At 49.7% G+C, this 23,592-nt stretch overlaps 1 protein-coding gene and 3 non-coding genes across 4 annotated transcripts in view; 1 reads left to right on the top strand and 3 right to left on the bottom strand.

Moving 5' to 3' along the window:
• The window catches only part of DNAJC5B (DnaJ heat shock protein family (Hsp40) member C5 beta), a 69,843-nt gene extending 46,893 nt beyond the window's left edge, over nucleotides 1–22,950 (top strand). The window contains exons 3-5 of the mRNA XM_072851252.1: nucleotides 12,817–13,030; nucleotides 17,088–17,262; nucleotides 22,856–22,950. Of these exons, the coding sequence (XP_072707353.1) occupies nucleotides 12,817–13,030; nucleotides 17,088–17,262; nucleotides 22,856–22,950 (484 nt within the window). The remainder of the gene's footprint in view (nucleotides 1–12,816; nucleotides 13,031–17,087; nucleotides 17,263–22,855) is intronic.
• On the bottom strand, nucleotides 2,339–2,411 carry TRNAA-AGC (transfer RNA alanine (anticodon AGC)). Its single transcript has one exon. It is a non-coding gene; the product is annotated as a tRNA-Ala (tRNA).
• TRNAA-AGC (transfer RNA alanine (anticodon AGC)) lies at nucleotides 5,793–5,865 on the bottom strand. The gene has a single exon. It is a non-coding gene; the product is annotated as a tRNA-Ala (tRNA).
• Nucleotides 9,249–9,321, bottom strand: TRNAA-AGC (transfer RNA alanine (anticodon AGC)). Its single transcript has one exon. It is a non-coding gene; the product is annotated as a tRNA-Ala (tRNA).
• Nucleotides 22,951–23,592: the final 642 nt, after the last annotated feature.

Below are 23,592 nucleotides of genomic sequence, written 5' to 3'. Positions count from 1 at the left end.
GTGACGATCACGTCCAGCGAGTGCCAGGCAGGTCCAGACTGACAAGCCAGGGATGAGGTCAAGACAGAAGATCTGTCTGCGCGTCAGCGTCTGTATCAAGGGTCGCTGCGGCTGGACATCTCCGTGGCCGTGGCCATGGCCACGGCTGAGCTAGAGACCAGGACTCCTAGGGTATAGCTCGGAAGGAGAGCGGAGGCCCAGGCAGGGCTGAACGCAAATACAGCTCCTGGACCCATGGGTGGAGGTGGAGGCCCCACACGAGGCTGGTCAGGGCCAGTCAGGCCTATTAGGGCTCTCAGGGCCCGGACGAGACGTAAGGGTAGCCATGCAAGGGAGCCTGCAGTCCTCTGCTCCACCAGCAGAGCTGCTGATGGACTGGCAGGGCCCCATCCCAGCTCTGCCTCCACGACAGAGCAATCAAAGAAATCAGCTCGCATGAGACCTCAGGACATCTCTACTCAAACCTCCTCCAAGCAGCCTGAGCTTGGGGATCACAGCAGCTTGCTCAAAGCTTCATCCAGTCGGCTCGTGCCAGCCTCCAAGCATGGAGACTGCAGAGCACGCCGGGGCACCCTTCTTCTCCTGCCTGCCTGGCGTGAGGGGAGAACAAATTGAACCCGCCCTGCTTCAGTTGCGGGCCGTTGTTTCTCACGCCTCTCGCAATCACCGCAGTAAAAGGCCTATACCTGTTGAATCAATAATCTCCTGACAGGCATTTGAAAGCTGCTGTTTAGCTCCCCCAAAGCCCTCTCTTCTGCAGGCTCTGGACAAGCCCACGTTCACTGGCATCTCCTCACGGGGCAAATGCGCCTGCTCCCAACCGTCACGGTGGCCTTGTTCCCAGGTCACCGCTCTTGGTCAATGTCTGTCTTCTACGCAGAGGCCCGAAGCTGGCCGTGTTATTCTCGATGCCATCAGTCAAGTGCTGAGTAAAAGTGCTGAGTAAAATCCCTTCCCTCGATCCAGGGCCCGGGCTGCCCTTGGTGCAGCCCTGGATGCTGTCCTTTTCTGTGCGGCCCAGGTGCACCGCGAGCTCCCCACAGCCCCCAGAGGACAGAGGGCCCCAGGCAGAGGGCCCTGTGTCCAGGCAAGGGGAGTGAAAAGCATTGGAGAATGCAGGCATCGATCCTGCTGCCTCTCGCATGCTAAGCGAGCGCTCTACCACTTGAGCTAATTCCCCAGCCCACGGCCTCTGCCTGAGGTCCCCCCCTCCCAGGCACCCACCCCTGACCCAGGATGCCCTGCACCCAAAGCCTGGGCCTCCCAACAGCCTCGCTCTCACACCCCCACCCACTCACCCACTCACTTTCCCGCCGGGGGTGACCCCTGACAACCTCGCTGCTCAGGACCACCATCCCCTGCCCAGGGTTCACCTGAAACTGCCTGGGCTGGTCGTCTTCCCCACCTCAGGCAAGAGTTCAAGGCTGGGCAGCCCTTGACGGGCAGCCACCCGGGCAGGGCCAAAAGGCAGAGGTGCCGCAGTGTCTGGGCCAGAGCCAAAAGGGCACTCCTTCGAGCCGGAGTTGAACCAGCGACCTAAGGATGGCCGTGCAAGGGAGCCTACAGTCCTCCGCTCTACCAGCTGAGCTATCGAAGGAATCATGGGGCCCTGCCCCTTGCCTCGCCCATCACACGCTCATCCAACACTTCTCCACGCCAAGCACAGAATGACGCCTCTACTCCCACATCATGCTTCAAACAGCCTCAGCTCCAACATCACACCACCTTGCTCAGCCCTTTCGCCCATCAAATCATGCGGACCCCCAAACAGGAGAACTCCACAGGCTCCTTGGACGTCATCTTCTACAGCTGGACTCTCCTCAGGGCCAAAAAAAGCTTACCCATATCCACCTGCACTCATCTTGACCCAATGTCACTGTGCCGTCTTTTGCCCTCTGCTCAAGCACCAGACAAAAGGACAGCATTTCCTCTGCTCGCTAACCGCCTCCTAAGTGCTGGAAGGTCCTGCGTAAGGCCTCTGAACTTCGCTTTCTCCAGGCTGAACATGCTCAGTGTCCTCAGCCCATCCTCACACAGAAATCCCTCCGTTCCCTGAGCTTCTTGGTGGCCCTCCACTGAATTGCCTCCACTTCATTGATGTCTCTCCTGTACAGGGAGCTCAGAGCTGGACACAGGACTTGAGATGACATTTGACGTCTGTCAAGCAAAGAGGGAGAAAAGAAGGTCCCCTGTTAAACTGCCCACGCTGCTCTTGTAACTACCCCAGGACGTTGTCCTACCCTTTGCTGTCTGGGTGCACTGCGAGCTCCCACGGCCCCCAGAGGACACGGGCCCCAGGCAAAGGGCCTTGTGTCCAGGCAAGGGGAGCGAAAAGCAGTGGAGAATGCGGGCATCGATCCCGCTGCCTCTCGCATGCTAAGCGAGCGCTCTACCACTTGAGCTAATTCCCCAACCCACGGCCTCTGCCTGAGGTCCCCTCCCTCCCAGGCACCCACCCCTGACCCAGGCTGCCCTGCACCCAAAGCCTGGGCCTCCCATCGGCCTCGCTCTCACACCCCCACCCACTCACCCACTCACTTCCCTGCTGGAGGTGCCCCTCTGACAAAACCAGAACTCGGGGTCAAGTCACTTGGGAGCCTGAGTGCAGCCCCACCACCACGCGCATTTGGCTGTCGGAGCTCAGAAACAACTTGGAGCGTGTGCAAATGGTGGCCTTGCATGAAAATGCTACGAGAAGCCTGAGCAGGGGCCCGGCCCTCCTTGGCACGGGAGATGCTTTGAAGCTGAGCCTCTTGCCCTTCCTGAGACCTTCCTGAGAACCACTGCATCTGGCCTGCAGCTCTGCCTGTGCCTGCCCACGTTCCTCATTGATGCTGAGCCTGGCCGTGACCCTTGGACTCAAGCAGCCTGCCTGAACTCCCACCGGCTCGAGCAGGGCCGTGGGAGCTGCCTGTCCACCGCACGACTGCGACTGAAGCTTGTGCAGCCCTCCCAGTTGGGCCCGAGCAGCCTTTTTGGCCTCAGACGCTCCGTTCTGACCTCACAAGTGCCTCCTCAGCGTGAACTTTCCTGCTTAAGAGACAAAGGTGCCGCAGGGTCTGTCTGGGCCAGAGTCAAAGGGCGCTCCTTCGAGCCGGAGTTGAACCAGCGACCTAAGGATGGCCGTGCAAGGGAGCCTACAGTCCTCCGCTCTACCAGCTGAGCTATCGAAGGAATCATGGGATAGCACTGACACCTCGCGCCTCCATCACACACTCATCCAACCTTTCTGCTCTCACACCACTCCCGCATACCCGCATGACTCTCCCCAGCAGGAAGAAACACAGGCTTGCCTTACACCCGCATTGCCCACAACCTCTCAGGCCCGCACCACCTGACCAGGGCAGACCCAGCCGTGGTGGCTCGCTCCAAGCGAGCGTCCAGAGCAGAACGTACAAGCGTCATGGTGAGGAAGGGACAACGGCATGCCAGGAGGTCACTGCATAGGGCAGGGTGACGATCACGTCCAGCGAGTGCCAGGCAGGTCCAGACTGACAAGCCAGGGATGAGGTCAAGACAGAAGATCTGTCTGCGCGTCAGCGTCTGTATCAAGGGTCGCTGCGGCTGGACATCTCCGTGGCCGTGGCCATGGCCACGGCTGAGCTAGAGACCAGGACTCCTAGGGTATAGCTCGGAAGGAGAGCGGAGGCCCAGGCAGGGCTGAACGCAAATACAGCTCCTGGACCCATGGGTGGAGGTGGAGGCCCCACACGAGGCTGGTCAGGGCCAGTCAGGCCTATTAGGGCTCTCAGGGCCCGGACGAGACGTAAGGGTAGCCATGCAAGGGAGCCTGCAGTCCTCTGCTCCACCAGCAGAGCTGCTGATGGACTGGCAGGGCCCCATCCCAGCTCTGCCTCCACGACAGAGCAATCAAAGAAATCAGCTCGCATGAGACCTCAGGACATCTCTACTCAAACCTCCTCCAAGCAGCCTGAGCTTGGGGATCACAGCAGCTTGCTCAAAGCTTCATCCAGTCGGCTCGTGCCAGCCTCCAAGCATGGAGACTGCAGAGCACGCCGGGCACCCTTCTTCTCCTGCCTGCCTGGCGTGAGGGGAGAACAAATTGAACCCGCCCTGCTTCAGTTGCGGGCCGTTGTTTCTCACGCCTCTCGCAATCACCGCAGTAAAAGGCCTATACCTGTTGAATCAATAATCTCCTGACAGGCATTTGAAAGCTGCTGTTTAGCTCCCCAAAGCCCTCTCTTCTGCAGGCTCTGGACAAGCCCACGTTCACTGGCATCTCCTCACGGGGCAAATGCGCCTGCTCCCAACCGTCACGGTGGCCTTGTTCCCAGGTCACCGCTCTTGGTCAATGTCTGTCTTCTACGCAGAGGCCCGAAGCTGGCCGTGTTATTCTCGATGCCATCAGTCAAGTGCTGAGTAAAAGTGCTGAGTAAAATCCCTTCCCTCGATCCAGGGCCCGGGCTGCCCTTGGTGCAGCCCTGGATGCTGTCCTTTTCTGTGCGGCCCAGGTGCACCGCGAGCTCCCCACAGCCCCCAGAGGACAGAGGGCCCCAGGCAGAGGGCCCTGTGTCCAGGCAAGGGGAGTGAAAAGCATTGGAGAATGCAGGCATCGATCCTGCTGCCTCTCGCATGCTAAGCGAGCGCTCTACCACTTGAGCTAATTCCCCAGCCCACGGCCTCTGCCTGAGGTCCCCTCCCCTCCCAGGCACCCACCCCTGACCCAGGATGCCCTGCACCCAAAGCCTGGGCCTCCCAACAGCCTCGCTCTCACACCCCCACCCACTCACCCACTCACTTTCCCGCCGGGGGTGACCCCTGACAACCTCGCTGCTCAGGACCACCATCCCCTGCCCAGGGTTCACCTGAAACTGCCTGGGCTGGTCGTCTTCCCCACCTCAGGCAAGAGTTCAAGGCTGGGCAGCCCTTGACGGGCAGCCACCCGGGCAGGGCCAAAAGGCAGAGGTGCCGCAGTGTCTGGGCCAGAGCCAAAAGGGCACTCCTTCGAGCCGGAGTTGAACCAGCGACCTAAGGATGGCCGTGCAAGGGAGCCTACAGTCCTCCGCTCTACCAGCTGAGCTATCGAAGGAATCATGGGGCCCTGCCCCTTGCCTCGCCCATCACACGCTCATCCAACACTTCTCCACGCCAAGCGCAGAATGACGCCTCTACTCCCACATCATGCTTCAAACAGCCTCAGCTCCAACATCACACCACCTTGCTCAGCCCTTTCGCCCATCAAATCATGCGGACCCCCAAACAGGAGAACTCCACAGGCTCCTTGGACGTCATCTTCTACAGCTGGACTCTCCTCAGGGCCAAAAAAAGCTTACCCATATCCACCTGCACTCATCTTGACCCAATGTCACTGTGCCGTCTTTTGCCCTCTGCTCAAGCACCAGACAAAAGGACAGCATTTCCTCTGCTCGCTAACCGCCTCCTAAGTGCTGGAAGGTCCTGCGTAAGGCCTCTGAACTTCGCTTTCTCCAGGCTGAACATGCTCAGTGTCCTCAGCCCATCCTCACACAGAAATCCCTCCGTTCCCTGAGCTTCTTGGTGGCCCTCCACTGAATTGCCTCCACTTCATTGATGTCTCTCCTGTACAGGGGAGCTCAGAGCTGGACACAGGACTTGAGATGACATTTGACGTCTGTCAAGCAAAGAGGGAGAAAAGAAGGTCCCCTGTTAAACTGCCCACGCTGCTCTTGTAACTACCCCAGGACGTTGTCCTACCCTTTGCTGTCTGGGTGCACTGCGAGCTCCCACGGCCCCCAGAGGACACGGGCCCCAGGCAAAGGGCCTTGTGTCCAGGCAAGGGGAGCGAAAAGCAGTGGAGAATGCGGGCATCGATCCCGCTGCCTCTCGCATGCTAAGCGAGCGCTCTACCACTTGAGCTAATTCCCCCACCCCCGGCCCCCGCCTGGGGTCCCCTCCCTCCCAGGCACCCACCCCTGACCCAGGCTGCCCTGCACCCAAAGCCTGGGCCTCCCATCGGCCTGGCTCTCACACCCCCACCCACTCACCCACTCACTTCCCTGCTGGAGGTGCCCCTCTGACAAAACCAGAACTCGGGGTCAAGTCACTTGGGAGCCTGAGTGCAGCCCCACCACCACGCGCATTTGGCTGTCGGAGCTCAGAAACAACTTGGAGCGTGTGCAAATGGTGGCCTTGCATGAAAATGCTACGAGAAGCCTGAGCAGGGGCCCGGCCCTCCTTGGCACGGGAGATGCTTTGAAGCTGAGCCTCTTGCCCTTCCTGAGACCTTCCTGAGAACCACTGCATCTGGCCTGCAGCTCTGCCTGTGCCTGCCCACGTTCCTCATTGATGCTGAGCCTGGCCGTGACCCTTGGACTCAAGCAGCCTGCCTGAACTCCCACCGGCTCGAGCAGGGCCGTGGGAGCTGCCTGTCCACCGCACGACTGCGACTGAAGCTTGTGCAGCCCTCCCAGTTGGGCCCGAGCAGCCTTTTTGGCCTCAGACGCTCCGTTCTGACCTCACAAGTGCCTCCTCAGCGTGAACTTTCCTGCTTAAGAGACAAAGGTGCCGCAGGGTCTGTCTGGGCCAGAGTCAAAAGGGCGCTCCTTCGAGCCGGAGTTGAACCAGCGACCTAAGGATGGCCGTGCAAGGGAGCCTACAGTCCTCCGCTCTACCAGCTGAGCTATCGAAGGAATCATGGGATAGCACTGACACCTCGCGCCTCCATCACACACTCATCCAACCTTTCTGCTCTCACACCACTCCCGCATACCCGCATGACTCTCCCCAGCAGGAAGAAACACAGGCTTGCCTTACACCCGCATTGCCCACAACCTCTCAGGCCCGCACCACCTGACCAGGGCAGACCCAGCCGTGGTGGCTCGCTCCAAGCGAGCGTCCAGAGCAGAACGTACAAGCGTCATGGTGAGGAAGGGACAACGGCATGCCAGGAGGTCACTGCATAGGGCAGGGTGACGATCACGTCCAGCGAGTGCCAGGCAGGTCCAGACTGACAAGCCAGGGATGAGGTCAAGACAGAAGATCTGTCTGCGCGTCAGCGTCTGTATCAAGGGTCGCTGCGGCTGGACATCTCCGTGGCCGTGGCCATGGCCACGGCTGAGCTAGAGACCAGGACTCCTAGGGTATAGCTCGGAAGGAGAGCGGAGGCCCAGGCAGGGCTGAACGCAAATACAGCTCCTGGACCCATGGGTGGAGGTGGAGGCCCCACACGAGGCTGGTCAGGGCCAGTCAGGCCTATTAGGGCTCTCAGGGCCCGGACGAGACGTAAGGGTAGCCATGCAAGGGAGCCTGCAGTCCTCTGCTCCACCAGCAGAGCTGCTGATGGACTGGCAGGGCCCCATCCCAGCTCTGCCTCCACGACAGAGCAATCAAAGAAATCAGCTCGCATGAGACCTCAGGACATCTCTACTCAAACCTCCTCCAAGCAGCCTGAGCTTGGGGATCACAGCAGCTTGCTCAAAGCTTCATCCAGTCGGCTCGTGCCAGCCTCCAAGCATGGAGACTGCAGAGCACGCCGGGGCACCCTTCTTCTCCTGCCTGCCTGGCGTGAGGGGAGAACAAATTGAACCCGCCCTGCTTCAGTTGCGGGCCGTTGTTTCTCACGCCTCTCGCAATCACCGCAGTAAAAGGCCTATACCTGTTGAATCAATAATCTCCTGACAGGCATTTGAAAGCTGCTGTTTAGCTCCCCCAAAGCCCTCTCTTCTGCAGGCTCTGGACAAGCCCACGTTCACTGGCATCTCCTCACGGGGCAAATGCGCCTGCTCCCAACCGTCACGGTGGCCTTGTTCCCAGGTCACCGCTCTTGGTCAATGTCTGTCTTCTACGCAGAGGCCCGAAGCTGGCCGTGTTATTCTCGATGCCATCAGTCAAGTGCTGAGTAAAAGTGCTGAGTAAAATCCCTTCCTCGATCCAGGGCCCGGGCTGCCCTTGGTGCAGCCCTGGATGCTGTCCTTTTCTGTGCGGCCCAGGTGCACCGCGAGCTCCCCACAGCCCCCAGAGGACAGAGGGCCCCAGGCAGAGGGCCCTGTGTCCAGGCAAGGGGAGTGAAAAGCATTGGAGAATGCAGGCATCGATCCTGCTGCCTCTCGCATGCTAAGCGAGCGCTCTACCACTTGAGCTAATTCCCCAGCCCACGGCCTCTGCCTGAGGTCCCCTCCCCTCCCAGGCACCCACCCCTGACCCAGGATGCCCTGCACCCAAAGCCTGGGCCTCCCAACAGCCTCGCTCTCACACCCCCACCCACTCACCCACTCACTTTCCCGCCGGGGGTGACCCCTGACAACCTCGCTGCTCAGGACCACCATCCCCTGCCCAGGGTTCACCTGAAACTGCCTGGGCTGGTCGTCTTCCCCACCTCAGGCAAGAGTTCAAGGCTGGGCAGCCCTTGACGGGCAGCCACCCGGGCAGGGCCAAAAGGCAGAGGTGCCGCAGTGTCTGGGCCAGAGCCAAAAGGGCACTCCTTCGAGCCGGAGTTGAACCAGCGACCTAAGGATGGCCGTGCAAGGGAGCCTACAGTCCTCCGCTCTACCAGCTGAGCTATCGAAGGAATCATGGGGCCCTGCCCCTTGCCTCGCCCATCACACGCTCATCCAACACTTCTCCACGCCAAGCGCAGAATGACGCCTCTACTCCCACATCATGCTTCAAACAGCCTCAGCTCCAACATCACACCACCTTGCTCAGCCCTTTCGCCCATCAAATCATGCGGACCCCCAAACAGGAGAACTCCACAGGCTCCTTGGACGTCATCTTCTACAGCTGGACTCTCCTCAGGGCCAAAAAAAGCTTACCCATATCCACCTGCACTCATCTTGACCCAATGTCACTGTGCCGTCTTTTGCCCTCTGCTCAAGCACCAGACAAAAGGACAGCATTTCCTCTGCTCGCTAACCGCCTCCTAAGTGCTGGAAGGTCCTGCGTAAGGCCTCTGAACTTCGCTTTCTCCAGGCTGAACATGCTCAGTGTCCTCAGCCCATCCTCACACAGAAATCCCTCCGTTCCCTGAGCTTCTTGGTGGCCCTCCACTGAATTGCCTCCACTTCATTGATGTCTCTCCTGTACAGGGGAGCTCAGAGCTGGACACAGGACTTGAGATGACATTTGACGTCTGTCAAGCAAAGAGGGAGAAAAGAAGGTCCCCTGTTAAACTGCCCACGCTGCTCTTGTAACTACCCCAGGACGTTGTCCTACCCTTTGCTGTCTGGGTGCACTGCGAGCTCCCACGGCCCCCAGAGGACACGGGCCCCAGGCAAAGGGCCTTGTGTCCAGGCAAGGGGAGCGAAAAGCAGTGGAGAATGCGGGCATCGATCCCGCTGCCTCTCGCATGCTAAGCGAGCGCTCTACCACTTGAGCTAATTCCCCAACCCACGGCCTCTGCCTGAGGTCCCCTCCCCTCCCAGGCACCCACCCCTGACCCAGGCTGCCCTGCACCCAAAGCCTGGGCCTCCCATCGGCCTGGCTCTCACACCCCCACCCACTCACCCACTCACTTCCCTGCTGGAGGTGCCCCTCTGACAAAACCAGAACTCGGGGTCAAGTCACTTGGGAGCCTGAGTGCAGCCCCACCACCACGCGCATTTGGCTGTCGGAGCTCAGAAACAACTTGGAGCGTGTGCAAATGGTGGCCTTGCATGAAAATGCTACGAGAAGCCTGAGCAGGGGCCCGGCCCTCCTTGGCACGGGAGATGCTTTGAAGCTGAGCCTCTTGCCCTTCCTGAGACCTTCCTGAGAACCACTGCATCTGGCCTGCAGCTCTGCCTGTGCCTGCCCACGTTCCTCATTGATGCTGAGCCTGGCCGTGACCCTTGGACTCAAGCAGCCTGCCTGAACTCCCACCGGCTCGAGCAGGGCCGTGGAAGCTGCCTGTCCACCGCACGACTGCGACTGAAGCTTGTGCAGCCCTCCCAGTTGGGCCCGAGCAGCCTTTTTGGCCTCAGACGCTCCGTTCTGACCTCACAAGTGCCTCCTCAGCGTGAACTTTCCTGCTTAAGAGACAAAGGTGCCGCAGGGTCTGTCTGGGCCAGAGTCAAAAGGGCGCTCCTTCAAGCCGGAGTTGAACCAGCGACCTAAGGATGGCCGTGCAAGGGAGCCTACAGTCCTCCGCTCTACCACCTGTGCTGTGCAAAGGAATGGCAGGGTGTATCTTACACCCTTCGATACTCTGTACCACAGCCACATCTCACCCTAGACAATATACTTTCCTGCCTTCAAAATGTTGCTCCCTCCACCCAGTTGTATCCTCATCAGACCCACCCCTGCAGCACAATATAGGCTGATCTCACCTCTCATCCTAAGCCTCCCACTGACAGAGGTGCTGAGCATATTTCTCTGACTTCATTTCTATAAGTGCCCCATCCATCTTGTGGGATGGCTGTTTCTCTTCTTGTTGTTTATCTCCAAACTCTTCACATTGTTTGCTGTTGTGAGGGGCTGCAGTGGTCAGTGGTCCCAAGGTGGTGAAGAAGGCCATTCATCATGAGAAAAATTTGAATGGACTGAAATTCATGTGTTTTGTATGGGAAGTAGCCTACAAACTCCTGTGTTCATTTCACTCTCTGTTTTTTGGCTTCTTCCTTTTTCTCTGCTCATATTGGACCACAATTATGACACAACTAGGAACGTCACTTTTCCAGGGACCCACAGGAAAGCTTCTATATACCTGATACTTATGTCATATATTCTTCTATTTTTTCTTGGATTGGACCTAACTGAGTCCTTTTTCTCACTCATATGAATTGCACTACTAGTATATAGATCTCTTTCCCATTACTAAATCATCTCCAATTAGTATATGTCATCTTCATGTGCAGGGAATTGCTTTGTTAATATACTTTTTTTAGTGAGGACAGTTTTCCCCAAATCAAAAGAAGAACATATCTTTTGTTAACTGTGCTATGTTGAAAGCAATTCTGTTAGTCTTCTAAAGCAATACTAAGTAAAGTGAGTGTGCAATCAATGTTTTTCACCTTTTCGAAACTACATTTTGTTCAAATTCTTATTTTTCATGATATTGTTGGGGATATGGAGAGGGCAGAAGATATCTTTGGGTTTGTGGGAAAAGAAAGAAAGGCTGGAGACTGATTGTCCAATGCCTGCAACCACGCATGGGTTTTGAAAGTAATACCTCTCCCTAAGTAGAATTTTTTTAATTCTAATTGCTGGGGTTTGCTTTCAGCTAAGGAAAGGGATAAATTGCATAAGCGACTTAAATACTTGGATGGCACATAATTTCATTAGTCATGCAAGACTTAGCTTGTTTTTCCAGTTCTCCTATTTAATCTTCTATTACGTTTAAGGTACCAGATGTTATATATGACTGAAAATTTTTGTTTAAGGTACCACAGGCACAGTACATTAAATATGACTGAACATGAACCCCTTCATGCTATTAGAGACATCTTTAAGGAGTTACTTGTTATCTATGAGAAGATGAATTGGGTTCAGCATAGAGAACTGAAGAGATGGTTGACAGAGGCTGTTCCCAGGCTCATATCCGTGTTGATATTGGCAGAATGTCTCCAAGGCAGGAACTGTCATCAGGAGCAAAGCAGTTACATTTTACTGGGGGAATGACCTGTACTGGGACTTCAGTGGAAAGTCAAGCAAGACCCTACTCTGAGATAAATTTGTTAGAAGAAATGTGGGCACACTGCCTTCACACCACAAATAATATTTTTTTGCGTATCAGTCATGGCTAGCTCCTGAAACACTCGGAGAGAATATTTACAAAATGCAACATAGCTTGACTGAGGTGAGGATCACGGAATTTAAAACGCTACTAAATCACTTTTGATGCCACTAGAGGTCAGCACTAGTCATTAAATAAATGCCCTGGAAAAATCTTGCCAGTTCTTCAAAGGGAGTGGAGATTTTTTAAAAGATACACTGCTGTCTATGCTTGTTTTGCAGGTACGTGTGAACTCACACTGCCAGTGCTCCAAAATGGTTGGAAGCAACCCCTTTCTTCTCCAAGCTGCGCTTCCCCAGCACTGTCTGTGAGCCGACAGTCCCATAGTGTTCCTTCCAAGCTGTACCTGTCCTCGGATGCTGTAGCGCTGTGGCCAGTCAGGGGAAAAAGACAGTACTGAGCCCTGCCCCAGCAAAGGCTTCCCACCGGCATAAACAGCCCAAAACAGTTGACAATCAGCTGCCACTGCTTTAAGGACTGTCTCAGAAGTGTGACAGTGGGGAATTAGGCCCAAAGACAGGCACTTGAAACTGGGGCTAACTCACTATGCTTTTCCACCTTGTGCTTCAGAAAGATGCTTCCTTTCTATTGCAACTCCTAACTGTGTTTTCCATCACCACTGTCTGGGCTTCTGCAAACACAGACACTGTTTACAAAATTTTAATATAGCTACTATTGATAAGCAATAAAACATGGAATTTGCTTTGCTATAAAGAAGATAATGTTGATGGGATAAGCAGTGTGATCATCATGTTTTTAAACAACCTTTAAAAAATCTTTATCTTTGTTGAAACCTGCTAAATTATGCAAATAAGTTGGCAATCATAATGCAACAAATGCGTGTGATTTGTTATCATGCTGCAATCTGTGCTTTCAGCATATATCACTGTCTCCTTTAACATGGTAGCTGACTAGGTATCAATACACAAAGTTCATGCTCAGTGTAATAGGAACACCTCTTCTACCAAAACTTCCACGTTCAGTCACTTTGTGTCACTTTTCTTCCACTGAGTACAACAGAGCTGGAAAAAAGAAGGCTGAACACACTGTTCAGAATGATTATATCTCTGCTAAAATATTTTGTAATGTTTTGTAAGTGTCTGTATACATGCACACATACAGATGATTTATTTTCCTTATGTTTGGTTTTTTTTTTTACCATGTTTAAGAAAACTGGCTCTGAAATATCATCCTGACAAGAACCCGGACAATCCAGAGGCTGCAGAAAAATTTAAAGAGATCAACAATGCTCATGCAACACTGACTGATCTGTCCAAGCGAAACATATATGACAAGTACGGATCATTAGGGCTCTATGTGGCAGAACAGTTTGGTGAGGAAAATGTTAACACCTACTTCATGCTGTCAAGCTGGTGGGCAAAGGTAAGCTGTTATTTTCTGTTGGAAATCAAATGTTACAATGCACACAGACAATTATATACACAAGGAACCCCCTGAAAAACATGGTCTCTCTACAGGCTTAACAAACAGTAGGATCTGAATGTAAACCGCTACAAAAAGCTTAATTAAACAACATTATCTGGAAAAGCGACAGTGGCAGAATGTAACATCAGCTTAGAATAGCGCTAATATAGAATGTTTTCTTTTTCTTTTTAACTTGGTAAATAGTTAAATAGAGTGCATGTTTTGTAACACTTTCAGACATTAATTAAATTTGAACCTAGTGCTCCAGGTTAATTTTGAATTTCTTTCCAGTAATGACTAAATAAAAATGACTCATTATTCAAAACCGAGAAGTCCCACTTATGTGACAACCAGTTAATAAGTTATTACAGTACAAATTTAGCTGTGTTCTTTGCTATATACAGCACACAGCGTAAGTAAGCAATAATAATACATAACACTGTGATTATGGTGTCATATATGTGCCCTGGTGAGGGGGTGAGAGAAAGGAAGTGGAAGAAAAGGTGAGAAGGGTGGAGTGAAGGAAGACTACGAAAGGAAGAGAATGATACATCAAAAACTGGCATATTGCTCAAGGAAAAACACGTCATGGGCTGTTCTAGTCATAAGGGAGTTGTGTTCATGTGTTCTCTTATGTCACTGGTGTCCTCTGATGTTTGCATATGTCAGATTCCAGTGTTTCAGCAAATATTGAAACATTACAGAAATGTAACAAACCAACAGAATTGCAAATGTGCAAAATCCATGCTGTCCCCACCTATTTCCAGCAACAGAAGCACAGGAAAGCAAGGACTCTGCTGGAATACATAGGAAAATTATCTGTACTGTGTGAGGCAATCACACTATGACAGCTTTGATCTGAGGACCGTGGAACATGGATTCATTCCTGTGTTGAGCATGTATCAGGCCAGTGCTTCACTGCCCTGCAGTCCTCTTTCAAACTGGGAAGTCATGTGGGCAATTTGCGGGTCTGAGAAGCCACAGTGTGTCCTCTGAATCAGGGTGAGAGGGAAGCTGCTCAAACGCCAACAGAGAATGAAACCAATGAATGCGAAAGGCGCAGTTGCACCCTCAGAAGCAGGCTGGAGGCTGCCTGCCGGCAGCTGCTGTACCTGACTCCTGCTGCAGGCTGGACTCCCCGCCACAGCCACTGTCTTCTCCTGCTGGATCATTCCCTCTTTTCTTTGCTGTCCACAGTCTCCTTCGGCCTCTTTGTCACAGTTCAGATGCCAGGAAGCATTGCCTTAGAGCTGAGAGAGCAGCAATATTGACTCCTTTAACAGTCTTGCTAAACAAGGTTTTCTTCACTGTTTGCTGCTTTTTCAGCTTTTATTTCCTCTTCTGCTTACCAATCGTTAATGAAGGTTTTATGAAGTGTAAAAGCCTTTGTGGTTAGAAAATCAGGAACAGAAATAACCGCTGTGGCTTTAACTCATAAGGAGAGCACTCGAGAGTAGAGAGAGAAGCTAGTAAGTCCCCAACAGCTAACGGAGGAATGTGTGAATTGTTTCAAGGAAGCTGTATCCCAGAGGTGAGACAAGATATGCTGAATATCCCAGCAAAAGTAATCACTGCTTCCTGGTTTTTAAGAATTCTGTGCAAAAAGTTCAAAATATGCATACAGGCTCATTTGAGGATTGTCACAGGTGGTCTCTCTATCCCTCCCCCAACCCAAGATCTTGCCACCTCCACAGCACAAACAGGCCACCAAGTGTTTTTTGCAAGCTGAGCTCACTATTCCTCATCTCTTTTTAGCTCATGCCCAAATGCTGGGTCAGTTTCAGATTTTTATATTGGCCATCATAGTACTGTTTGAGTCCAAGACATCATCTGCAGATGACCTCTGGACCCCTAGTTTCCTCCATTCTGGTAGAAGACAGTAGGAACCACAGCTTTCGCTTGTTATTTTCCTCTTCAACTATGAATATTCCTGGTAAATCCTCTTTCCTATAACACTCATACTCAGAAAATCTGACAATTGTGAGGAGGTATATCAGTCGAAGTAAGGAAACCTCAAAGGAAAGGAGAAATGCAAAGTGAAAATTACTTTTTTTTGGAGTGCCAGACTTCTTAGCAGGCATATTAAACTGGGAACATACTTACATGGGTAATGGGAACTTTAACTCCTTCTCCACGGGCAGGCATAGGCATTGTTCGTTTAACTGTTTTAGCAAAAAGCAATTCTCCCTCTTCCATGAAGACAGGTTATTGATCACATCAATAAACTGATTCTTGATTTACCAACTACGATAATATAAGCACAAGAAATCTTGAAACATTTAAGGTATCATGAATAAATTCAAGTATTTTTTCCCTCTATACACTTTTATTCTGTCTTTTTTCATTCTGTGCATTGTGATGATTTATTCTCCATTGTGGCATAAATGATAAACAGTCAGATAACTTCTTTTATTTTAGGGGTTATTATGGGAAAACTTATTTTAGGGGTTACGGCATTTAGAACAGTTTTGAGTGTCCATTGGAAGGAAAACATTTTAAAATAAAAGGTCAGAGTCCTTCTTTTCATTTTAAACCACCTTGTTCACTCTTGATACATGCCTATATTAATATTAGGCTTGTAAATAGTCTTATTACCTTCAAAGATGCTCCAGTCGACCCCCACTAATATTGCCTGAGACATGCATACATAACTGAGTGTTATTTACATAGCTTCATCGTCAAAGTTTGGCAATATCCTGATGTTTGTGCTTGCTTTCTTCCTCAGCAGCATGTTTTCTTACGAATGTAACAAACAGTAAAGGGTAGACTGTATAACTATAATGCTAAAGCCTGGCTGTACTTTCAAGTTAACTTATAGATAGCTGGTAGCCACAAAGCTGTGCTGGCTTTACATACACGTTCCATATATCAGCCTTGATGCCTCTTTCAGGATCGTCACTGGCGTTCCTTTACCACCACTATGCCCATGATGACCTGTGGAGGTTTCTCCTTTGCCACAAACATCTCGGTGCAGGCCTGGATCCGCTGTGTGTCAGGAGCCAGGCTGCCGTCATGCACCCATGGAGCACAGGGTGGCAATGCCAGCCTAAGGGCTCCCCTTCTGCAGCCCCTCATCCCACTGCCGCAACATGCCACACAGCCCCCAGTGCAAGCAGCTGTGGAGCTGTGCTGTGAATCCAGGCAGTGACCTGGTCTGGAGGAAGAAAAGCTCTGTAAATTAAAGTTTTCTGGCTGTTAAATCTGGCTCAAATCTCTGGTCTCAGCCCCAGGCAGTTGCACTGCCTCTGCTGAAGCTTCCACACTTTGTGCCACAGGGACAGGAGTGAGCAGAGGGTGAGGCAGGTGGGAACATCTTGCCGCCTGAGTCCCCACATCAAGAAACCACCGCCCGAGGAGTCTAATTTAGGAGTTGTCACCTGTGTGCTCCTGCACAGGCTAATGGGGAGAGAGAGAGACACCCCCAATGGGCAACTCAAATCCTCCTGAGGCTGAATCACACTCTGGAAGGGCTTTCAATTTACCATTGACTATGTGGGGAGCTCACGGGGGCTACAGTCCCAATTTGGATGCCTTAGTTCAGTGCCTAGTTATGTGGGATGCATCTGGGTCTTTGCTTCTTTTTCTCTCGGCTTTGCTATTGACAAGAACCTGCCAGTAAATAAGTGTTTGCAAAAGTGATCTTGGGCAAATGAGTCATTTTTAAGATGGAAATGAGTCATTTTAAGGTGGGTGGGGTTTTGCATACTGCCTGGAAGTTTTTTCTGAGGGCCGTCAGCTGAAGACAGACTTTCAAAAGTTGAGTGTGTGGGGGCCTGTTGGTTGGTGTCTTCTCTGTGGACATGGTCCTGAGTGGCAAGTAGGAGCTGGTGGATGAGGAGGACTCTAGAAAATCTGGCCCTTGTTTAGGTACTTGGCCAGCGGCTAGACTCCTCTTAGTGCTAAGCACTTGGGAACCTGAGTTTCTTCGACAATCTGCTTTCAGCTGTAAGACGCTGCCACGAGTTTCAGGAAGGTCATTGCTCACGGGGTTTTCCTCCTGCTATGTTTAACCCAGGGCCTGTTTGCAGTCTGTGGCCTGCTGACGGGCTGCTACCTCTGCTGCTGCCTCTGCTGCTGCTTCAACTGCTGCTGTGGAAAGTGTAAACCCAAAGCACCCGAAGGGGAAGAGCAGGAGTTTTGTGTGTCTCCAGAAGATTTGGAAGAGCAAATTAAGAACGACATGGAAAGAGGTGTGTATTATAGGGGCTTACTGTGTGGCAAAGCTGTTCAAAACAATCTTTAAAGCCTGTAGGCCAGATGTTCTGCTCACGATGCTGGGGCTGCTTCCAGACATCAGTGGAGACATGCCAATTCACTCCAGCTAACACCATGACCTGATGAACTTCCCAAGTTGTGTGTTAATGAAAAACTAAACTTATGGCACTAACAATTAAATACCTCCCGTATCTCTTATGAGACACTTAAACATTAGAAGTCTTAGGGCTCATCTTATGAGACGATGTTCACCCTCTAGCCCCCATGCCCACATTGCTTCATATCCTAGACCCTGTACTTACAGATTAGGCTCTGCCTGGACTGCTGCTTGCCACCTCTGATCTGCCTGAATAAGCTGTCATTTGGTTTTTGTTCATGTAAAATTTATCACTGGCTGTGATGGGCCAACTGTACCCTTTCAAGAAAAGGCTTCAAGAAAAGATGCAAAGTTTCCAACAGTAAGGTTGTGCAGTAACCTAAGAGAGTTTGCATGGGAGCTGCCACGGTCCTGCCCTTCTCCCATCCAGCCCCCAAGCTGCTCCCTCTCTTCTGCACTGGCAGTAGCAATTGTACTGCCTTACCAGGAGCCAGATCTTGGATACAATCCAGGTGAAAACTAATCCTCTCAAAAATGTGTGTAGTTCCCTGCCCGTTTAACTCCCTGCCATGCTTCACGGTGGGGCAGGCCAAGTGCTAATGCTGGCTCAAAGAAGGGAGCAAGAGCGCCCGGCCAGGAACATGGGCTGGGGGCAGCAGGACCCCCATGGCAGCAGGTCACCCTCTGTTCTCGGCTTTGCTGCATCCCCCAGCTGCAAATTCAGGTTTTGGCTATACCAAAGGATGCTGGTGGTGATTTCCTAATTTGGCACTAGTGTGGGTTACATATTTTGAACAAAGAGCCCTGTGCTAATCTGCTAAAGTGGGGCAGAGTTTTGCCTTCATCTTCAGGGGAAGCAGAAACATCTCAAACTGGTTAGATCTGGACACTTGCAGGACAGGCTGAGAGAGGCAATGATCCTTGCTCCAGCAATAAGAGGCCAAGGTATCGGGAAGACCTAGGCGACTTTTCAGTTGCAAATTTATATAAACTATGATTAGGATTACGCTTTTTTATGAGGAAGGACCTAAGCAGTCAGCTCACTCTTTTTCTCTTCCATTGTTATGGAAGGTCTTACGCTGTTATATTCTTACGTTTATTATGCTTAAATTAGCACTGCCAGATTGCAAATGTCATGTTCCCTTAGCAGGAAGAATTTCCCCCCCCCCAACTTTTCACACAAATTTACCCTTCCTTAAATATGTAACAAAACACTTGTAGTAGCTGAAACAAATACTATTTATATAACTGATATGCCAACGTGTGGTGGTGTTTTTAAATTGGTTTTGCCTAGAGGCGTATCAAGGTAAATACAGTCAGCTTAAGAATTGATCATACTTGATCAGTCTCTGCAAAGGCAACAAAAACTATTAGTGAAAGCCTTATAACCACAATGCATTATTTGAAAAAAATGTAATATACTCTACAACATTAGGCACCTGAAAAGTGCAAATCTAAAATGGGTCTTGATATTTATGGGTCTATGACACCAAAGCCAAGTTTGAAATATGAAGATGGAACTTTGAAGGATAAGAATTTTTTATCCTTCTGCCTTTTTTATAATTTGGCAGGTATTTTGCTCTCTCTCAAAATCCAGCACAAAATTCCCCAGTGGCAGAAAAAAAATTTCTCCCTCCTTCTGGCACAGGTGGTATTTATTGGTATTCAGTAATTTTAGGCCACCTTCCCATCCCTTTACTCCCACCAAGTCTCACTGAGATATCAATTTTTAAAAATAATTTAAAATGTTTAGCAAAGCACCAGTCTGAAAAATTAACAGCATGTGGAATTATGTGTTTTAAGTATTTTGAAGACAATATTAAGTGTATAGATAGAGCCTGGAGAAAACTAGATATTTCTGTCTTTCCTACTGATCTCTTCAGTCTTTCTACATTTTCCTACCAATCAAAACCAGCTTGCCCCAGTCAAGTAGAATTCTCTATATTTTAAAATTAGATGAAAAGAGAGCAACATGTCAGGAATAAAACTAAAAACTTCATGACAGAGGGTAATGTGAGCATCTTTTCTGCAGCTGAAAGGAAAACAGACACTGCATTTAGAAAAATGAATGATAACCAGCTCAAACTCCACTTCCTCCCTCCCTCCCCCTCCCCGATTTTAGGGATGCTGGCCAAAAAGATGCAGCTGAATTAGAATGGCAAAGACTGGGCTTCTCCACCAGACATTTTCAAATGTTGGGCCATATAAATGAGTACTCACGGCTTCCTTTATGTAAATAATAGAAACGCTCCTGTAGGTAACTCAGAAACAAACTGTAATAATTCCTGCAGCAGATTTCATTTTGGAAGAGGAAATCCTATTAGGATCCAAATTCTTCACATGCCCTCTGCCCACAGACTGAGCATTCTACCTGGTAATTAATTTCTTTGCTTCCTGCTGTCCGCAGTATCTATATTATTGCTAGCCAGAACTTTTTTGCTAAGGTCAAAATGTAGATTCTCAAGCTAAGGCCATACTTTAATTTATCCAAATATTTTGTAGTCAGTCATTGCTTTTCTGAGGAATGCAACATCGATAAAACATCAGCATTCCTGATGCTAAAAAACTCTGAGAGCGAGTCTCCACCAGTTGTTGCTGCGCTCAGTGGGAGCTGCTTGGAGCTGGCCGTACTGCACAGAAGAGGCAATATGCACGTTGTGGGAGCAGAGATTTAGACTTCATCTTTTGAGCTGGCACAACAGTAATAATTTTCAGAGTCCCTCATATTTCTCCTTAACAAAATTAAGGTGTTACACAGTTGATTTCATTCCTCAAATTAACATACTATAAAACATAATTATTAGTGAAAAAAAAGAGATGTGAGGCCAAAAATTCAGTGATTCATTCCTAAAATGTAAAAGCAAAGTGAGTTGTCACTGAAATCAACACAATCCTGTCAAAGGCTTCAGTTCTCATAAAATGGCATATTCCGCTAGAAGAAGGTTTTATTCAAATATATTTGACTAGTTCTAGTGCTTAGTTAGTTGAATATCTCCCGTGAGAGATTTGTTTTACAGCATGTACTTCCATGGGTAGCACAACCATCAGAACTAAAGGAACTTTGGGATTTGCAAGCCCTGGCCTGTGCTTAGGTTACAGTGATTTCTTCTCATGACTATTGATTTATACCACAGAGGACTGTGGCCTAACATACAATGGACGATTGCTTTCCAAAATAAGTCTTACATTTGGATTATTATGTTTTAAACATGACATTTTTTAGGGTTTCAGATCAAACAAGACATTAAAAAAGTGTAAAGTAGGGTAATCTGTGGCATCGTGCTATGATGTTACGGGTGACCTGCAAAAATACACTGACAGAGGGAAGTATCACTCGCTCATCTGCAGCACGGAAGCCTGCAACAGTTCATCACTTTCACTCACACACACGGGGCAGGTTGCCAGATTTTGCTTCCACTGAAGTTGATGGCAAACCTTTTGTTGACTTTTGTGGTCCCAGAGGAGGTGCTGTTGGAATTTGGATTGCCTTGCTACTTCAGGCCGTAATGATGCACTCAAGCAGTTTGGCAGGTTTGTTCTCCTCTCCTGTTTGGTTATCATTGTAAGAACAAAGCAAGGCATTTCTAGACCAACTTTCATTTTACAGAAAATGAAATCTGGGAGAGAAAAAAAAAAAAGAAAAAGAAAAAAAGAACCTGAATAACAAAATACTTTCCCAACTCAGAAGCAGTAAGTTTTTAGCACTTCATTGTCTCCTCCGCACTCCATATGATACTAATGTAGGCGAACAGTGAGCAAGAGCTATCTATAGAAAGCAGTTTAAACTGTGAATTCTGCTGCACCTCCATTCTGCAGCTCTCCATTAGCAGGCTATATTTGTACAGTTTATTATACCATGGGTTCCTGTTCTGATAAAAACCATCATAAATCTTAGAAGGGTGTGGGCAACAAAATACCTGGGGAAGGTGTCAGCTCAGAGCTGTCTGCAGATCAGCTGGAAGTGATGCGACAGGTTTGCTGTGGGTCCTATTCTCTTGGTGCACATCTGGCAATCACAGCAAAATGAACTGCTAGCCTCTGGCCTCCATCAGCGATCTTCCTTAAAATGAACAACTTGGAGGCAGCAGAGGGTGGGAGGGAGTGCTGCTCAGAAATCTAGAAAATACATCGCAACTTAAAAATGGATTGGAACTGCCAAACTAATCTGAGCCCGAGCTGAGCTCTAAGCATTAATTACTCACATATTTTCAGAAGTTACGAAACATGTCTGTCTTTGACCTTGTGTCTAAATACGGAATTGCCCATACAGAGAAGCTGTTTGGCATTTAATCATTCTTGCCTTTCACCTTGACAGAGTCAAAGTTGTTCTTCTCCCACTGAGGGGAAGCCGTATGGCATGCAATTAGATTCCTGCTCTGGGTTACGTTACTCCTGTACCTTACATCTTTTGCCTATGATTCATCCCATCAACTGTCATGTAAACAGGAGGAAATGTCAGATGAGTTTTTTTCTGAATATTCGGTCATTTGGCCAAAAAAGTCATCATTTGTATTCAGTTACTGTGAAGGCTGTGCTAGTATCAAGATATAGATAGTCCAAAATTTTTCATATGAAAACACTTCACTGAGGTGGCTGAACCTTTAAAAGTCAGTCTCTGAGTCTTGAGTCCCTTCCTCCCCCCCCAAATGGTCGGTTGGAAAGAGTCCCAGGAGAAGGGCAGCCAAACCTTGTTCATTATCAGAGGGAACACAACAGCCGTCAGAGAACTCTGTAAGGACTTCACTTTCCTCCACTCTACAACAAATGCATTTTTTACAGATATATTGGGAAACCAAACACATAACTGCATGGAATGAGAAAGTACAAAGCAGTAAGGATTTATACAGTGATAATATGAGGTTTTGGCAGTTCCAAACTCATTAAAACAGTAATTCTCAAAATCCTATTGTATATATATTACATAAGACCTCAAAATGCAATTTAACATTTTTATTTAACTAGCTGGCTTTCAGGATATATATGATTTCTTCCCTCTCAAGTAAATTACTGCTCACGCATTTTTTTCCTTTTAACTCTCTTCTTTCTTTACTGTTAACTTTGCCTTCTTCAAGATTCATTTCTGGCCCATTCTCACAAACACTGTCAAGGTTAGTGCTTGCTGACTCACAACGGCGCTCATTATATTCAGACATTTGCAGGAACAAGCACTTCCAATTGGAACAGGCAAGGACCCTTATCTTGCCATCTCTGCAAAGCACCAGGTACAGCTAATGTCCAGTTTAATAACAACAGCAATAGTCACCCAGAAATCTGCCATTACTCGTGGACAAGGAGTAAGAGCATTTGTAGACTCAGTGTGGGCATTGCTGCCTCTTCAGTACGCACCCAGCTGTCTGTGAAGCCAAGATTAAATGTTGTTAAGATGAAATGTTGTGGTGCTAACAAGAAATCTGACTTTGCTAGCAAGAAAAGGATTCTTAAAGTATTTTTTGTCTTCCTCCCCAATTTAGATGGAGAAACTCCTATCATGCTTCAGCCAACTAACGCAACTGAGAAGACACAGCTAATAGGGGACAGCCATCAGAGCTATCACACAGACTCCTAGAGTGGGCAAACATGACCTGTTGATGCTTCCCACTGAGTATCACAGTGAGAAAAAACACGTGATAAGCTGTGCAGCCTGTATTTGTAGTTGTCTTTAAGCTAATCAAGAGTAACCTGAGAGTAATTTCCTATCAAGGCGGAATCTGCCTCTAGGCAGGCCACTTCAAGTAGATTGATATCTACACTCTGCAAGGAGATGCCTATGGCCAGTATAGAGCTCTACAGACCAGCATGCTGGTCTCTCATGGCTTCAAACTGCCAGGCTCAGCATGGTCTTTCCCTCTAATAATACTCCCTTTGGTATGATTGCTTTCCTCCCCACCCTCAGCTGAGGTTTCACCTCCCAGGAAATGCAAGGCAGATGGGACTGTCCTTCCCAGAGAGGAAATGCTCTTTGCAAAGCAGCTAGAGGCTTGCTGGGGCCCAGCCCTGGCAATTTTAAACCTGAGCCAGGACAAAGTGCTCGAGGATCATTCTGCTGGTGATTACAATGCAGGTCACTCCAAATCCAGGAGCCTCATCCAGCACCAAAAGCATACATAGGCTCTGTGTCCTCCCCTGCACAAGTTGCAAACCCGGGAGATGGTGGGCAAACACCCTATGGAGGGGGAGGCTGGCCCTGGGCTGCCCCAGAGCCATTCTC

This window comes from Ciconia boyciana, chromosome 2 (genome assembly GCF_034638445.1).
Source record: "Ciconia boyciana chromosome 2, ASM3463844v1, whole genome shotgun sequence".
NCBI classification, from domain to species: domain Eukaryota; kingdom Metazoa; phylum Chordata; class Aves; order Ciconiiformes; family Ciconiidae; genus Ciconia; species Ciconia boyciana.
The sequence above is the reverse complement of the archived record's forward strand: the minus strand, read 5'-3'. Positions and strand labels throughout refer to the sequence as shown.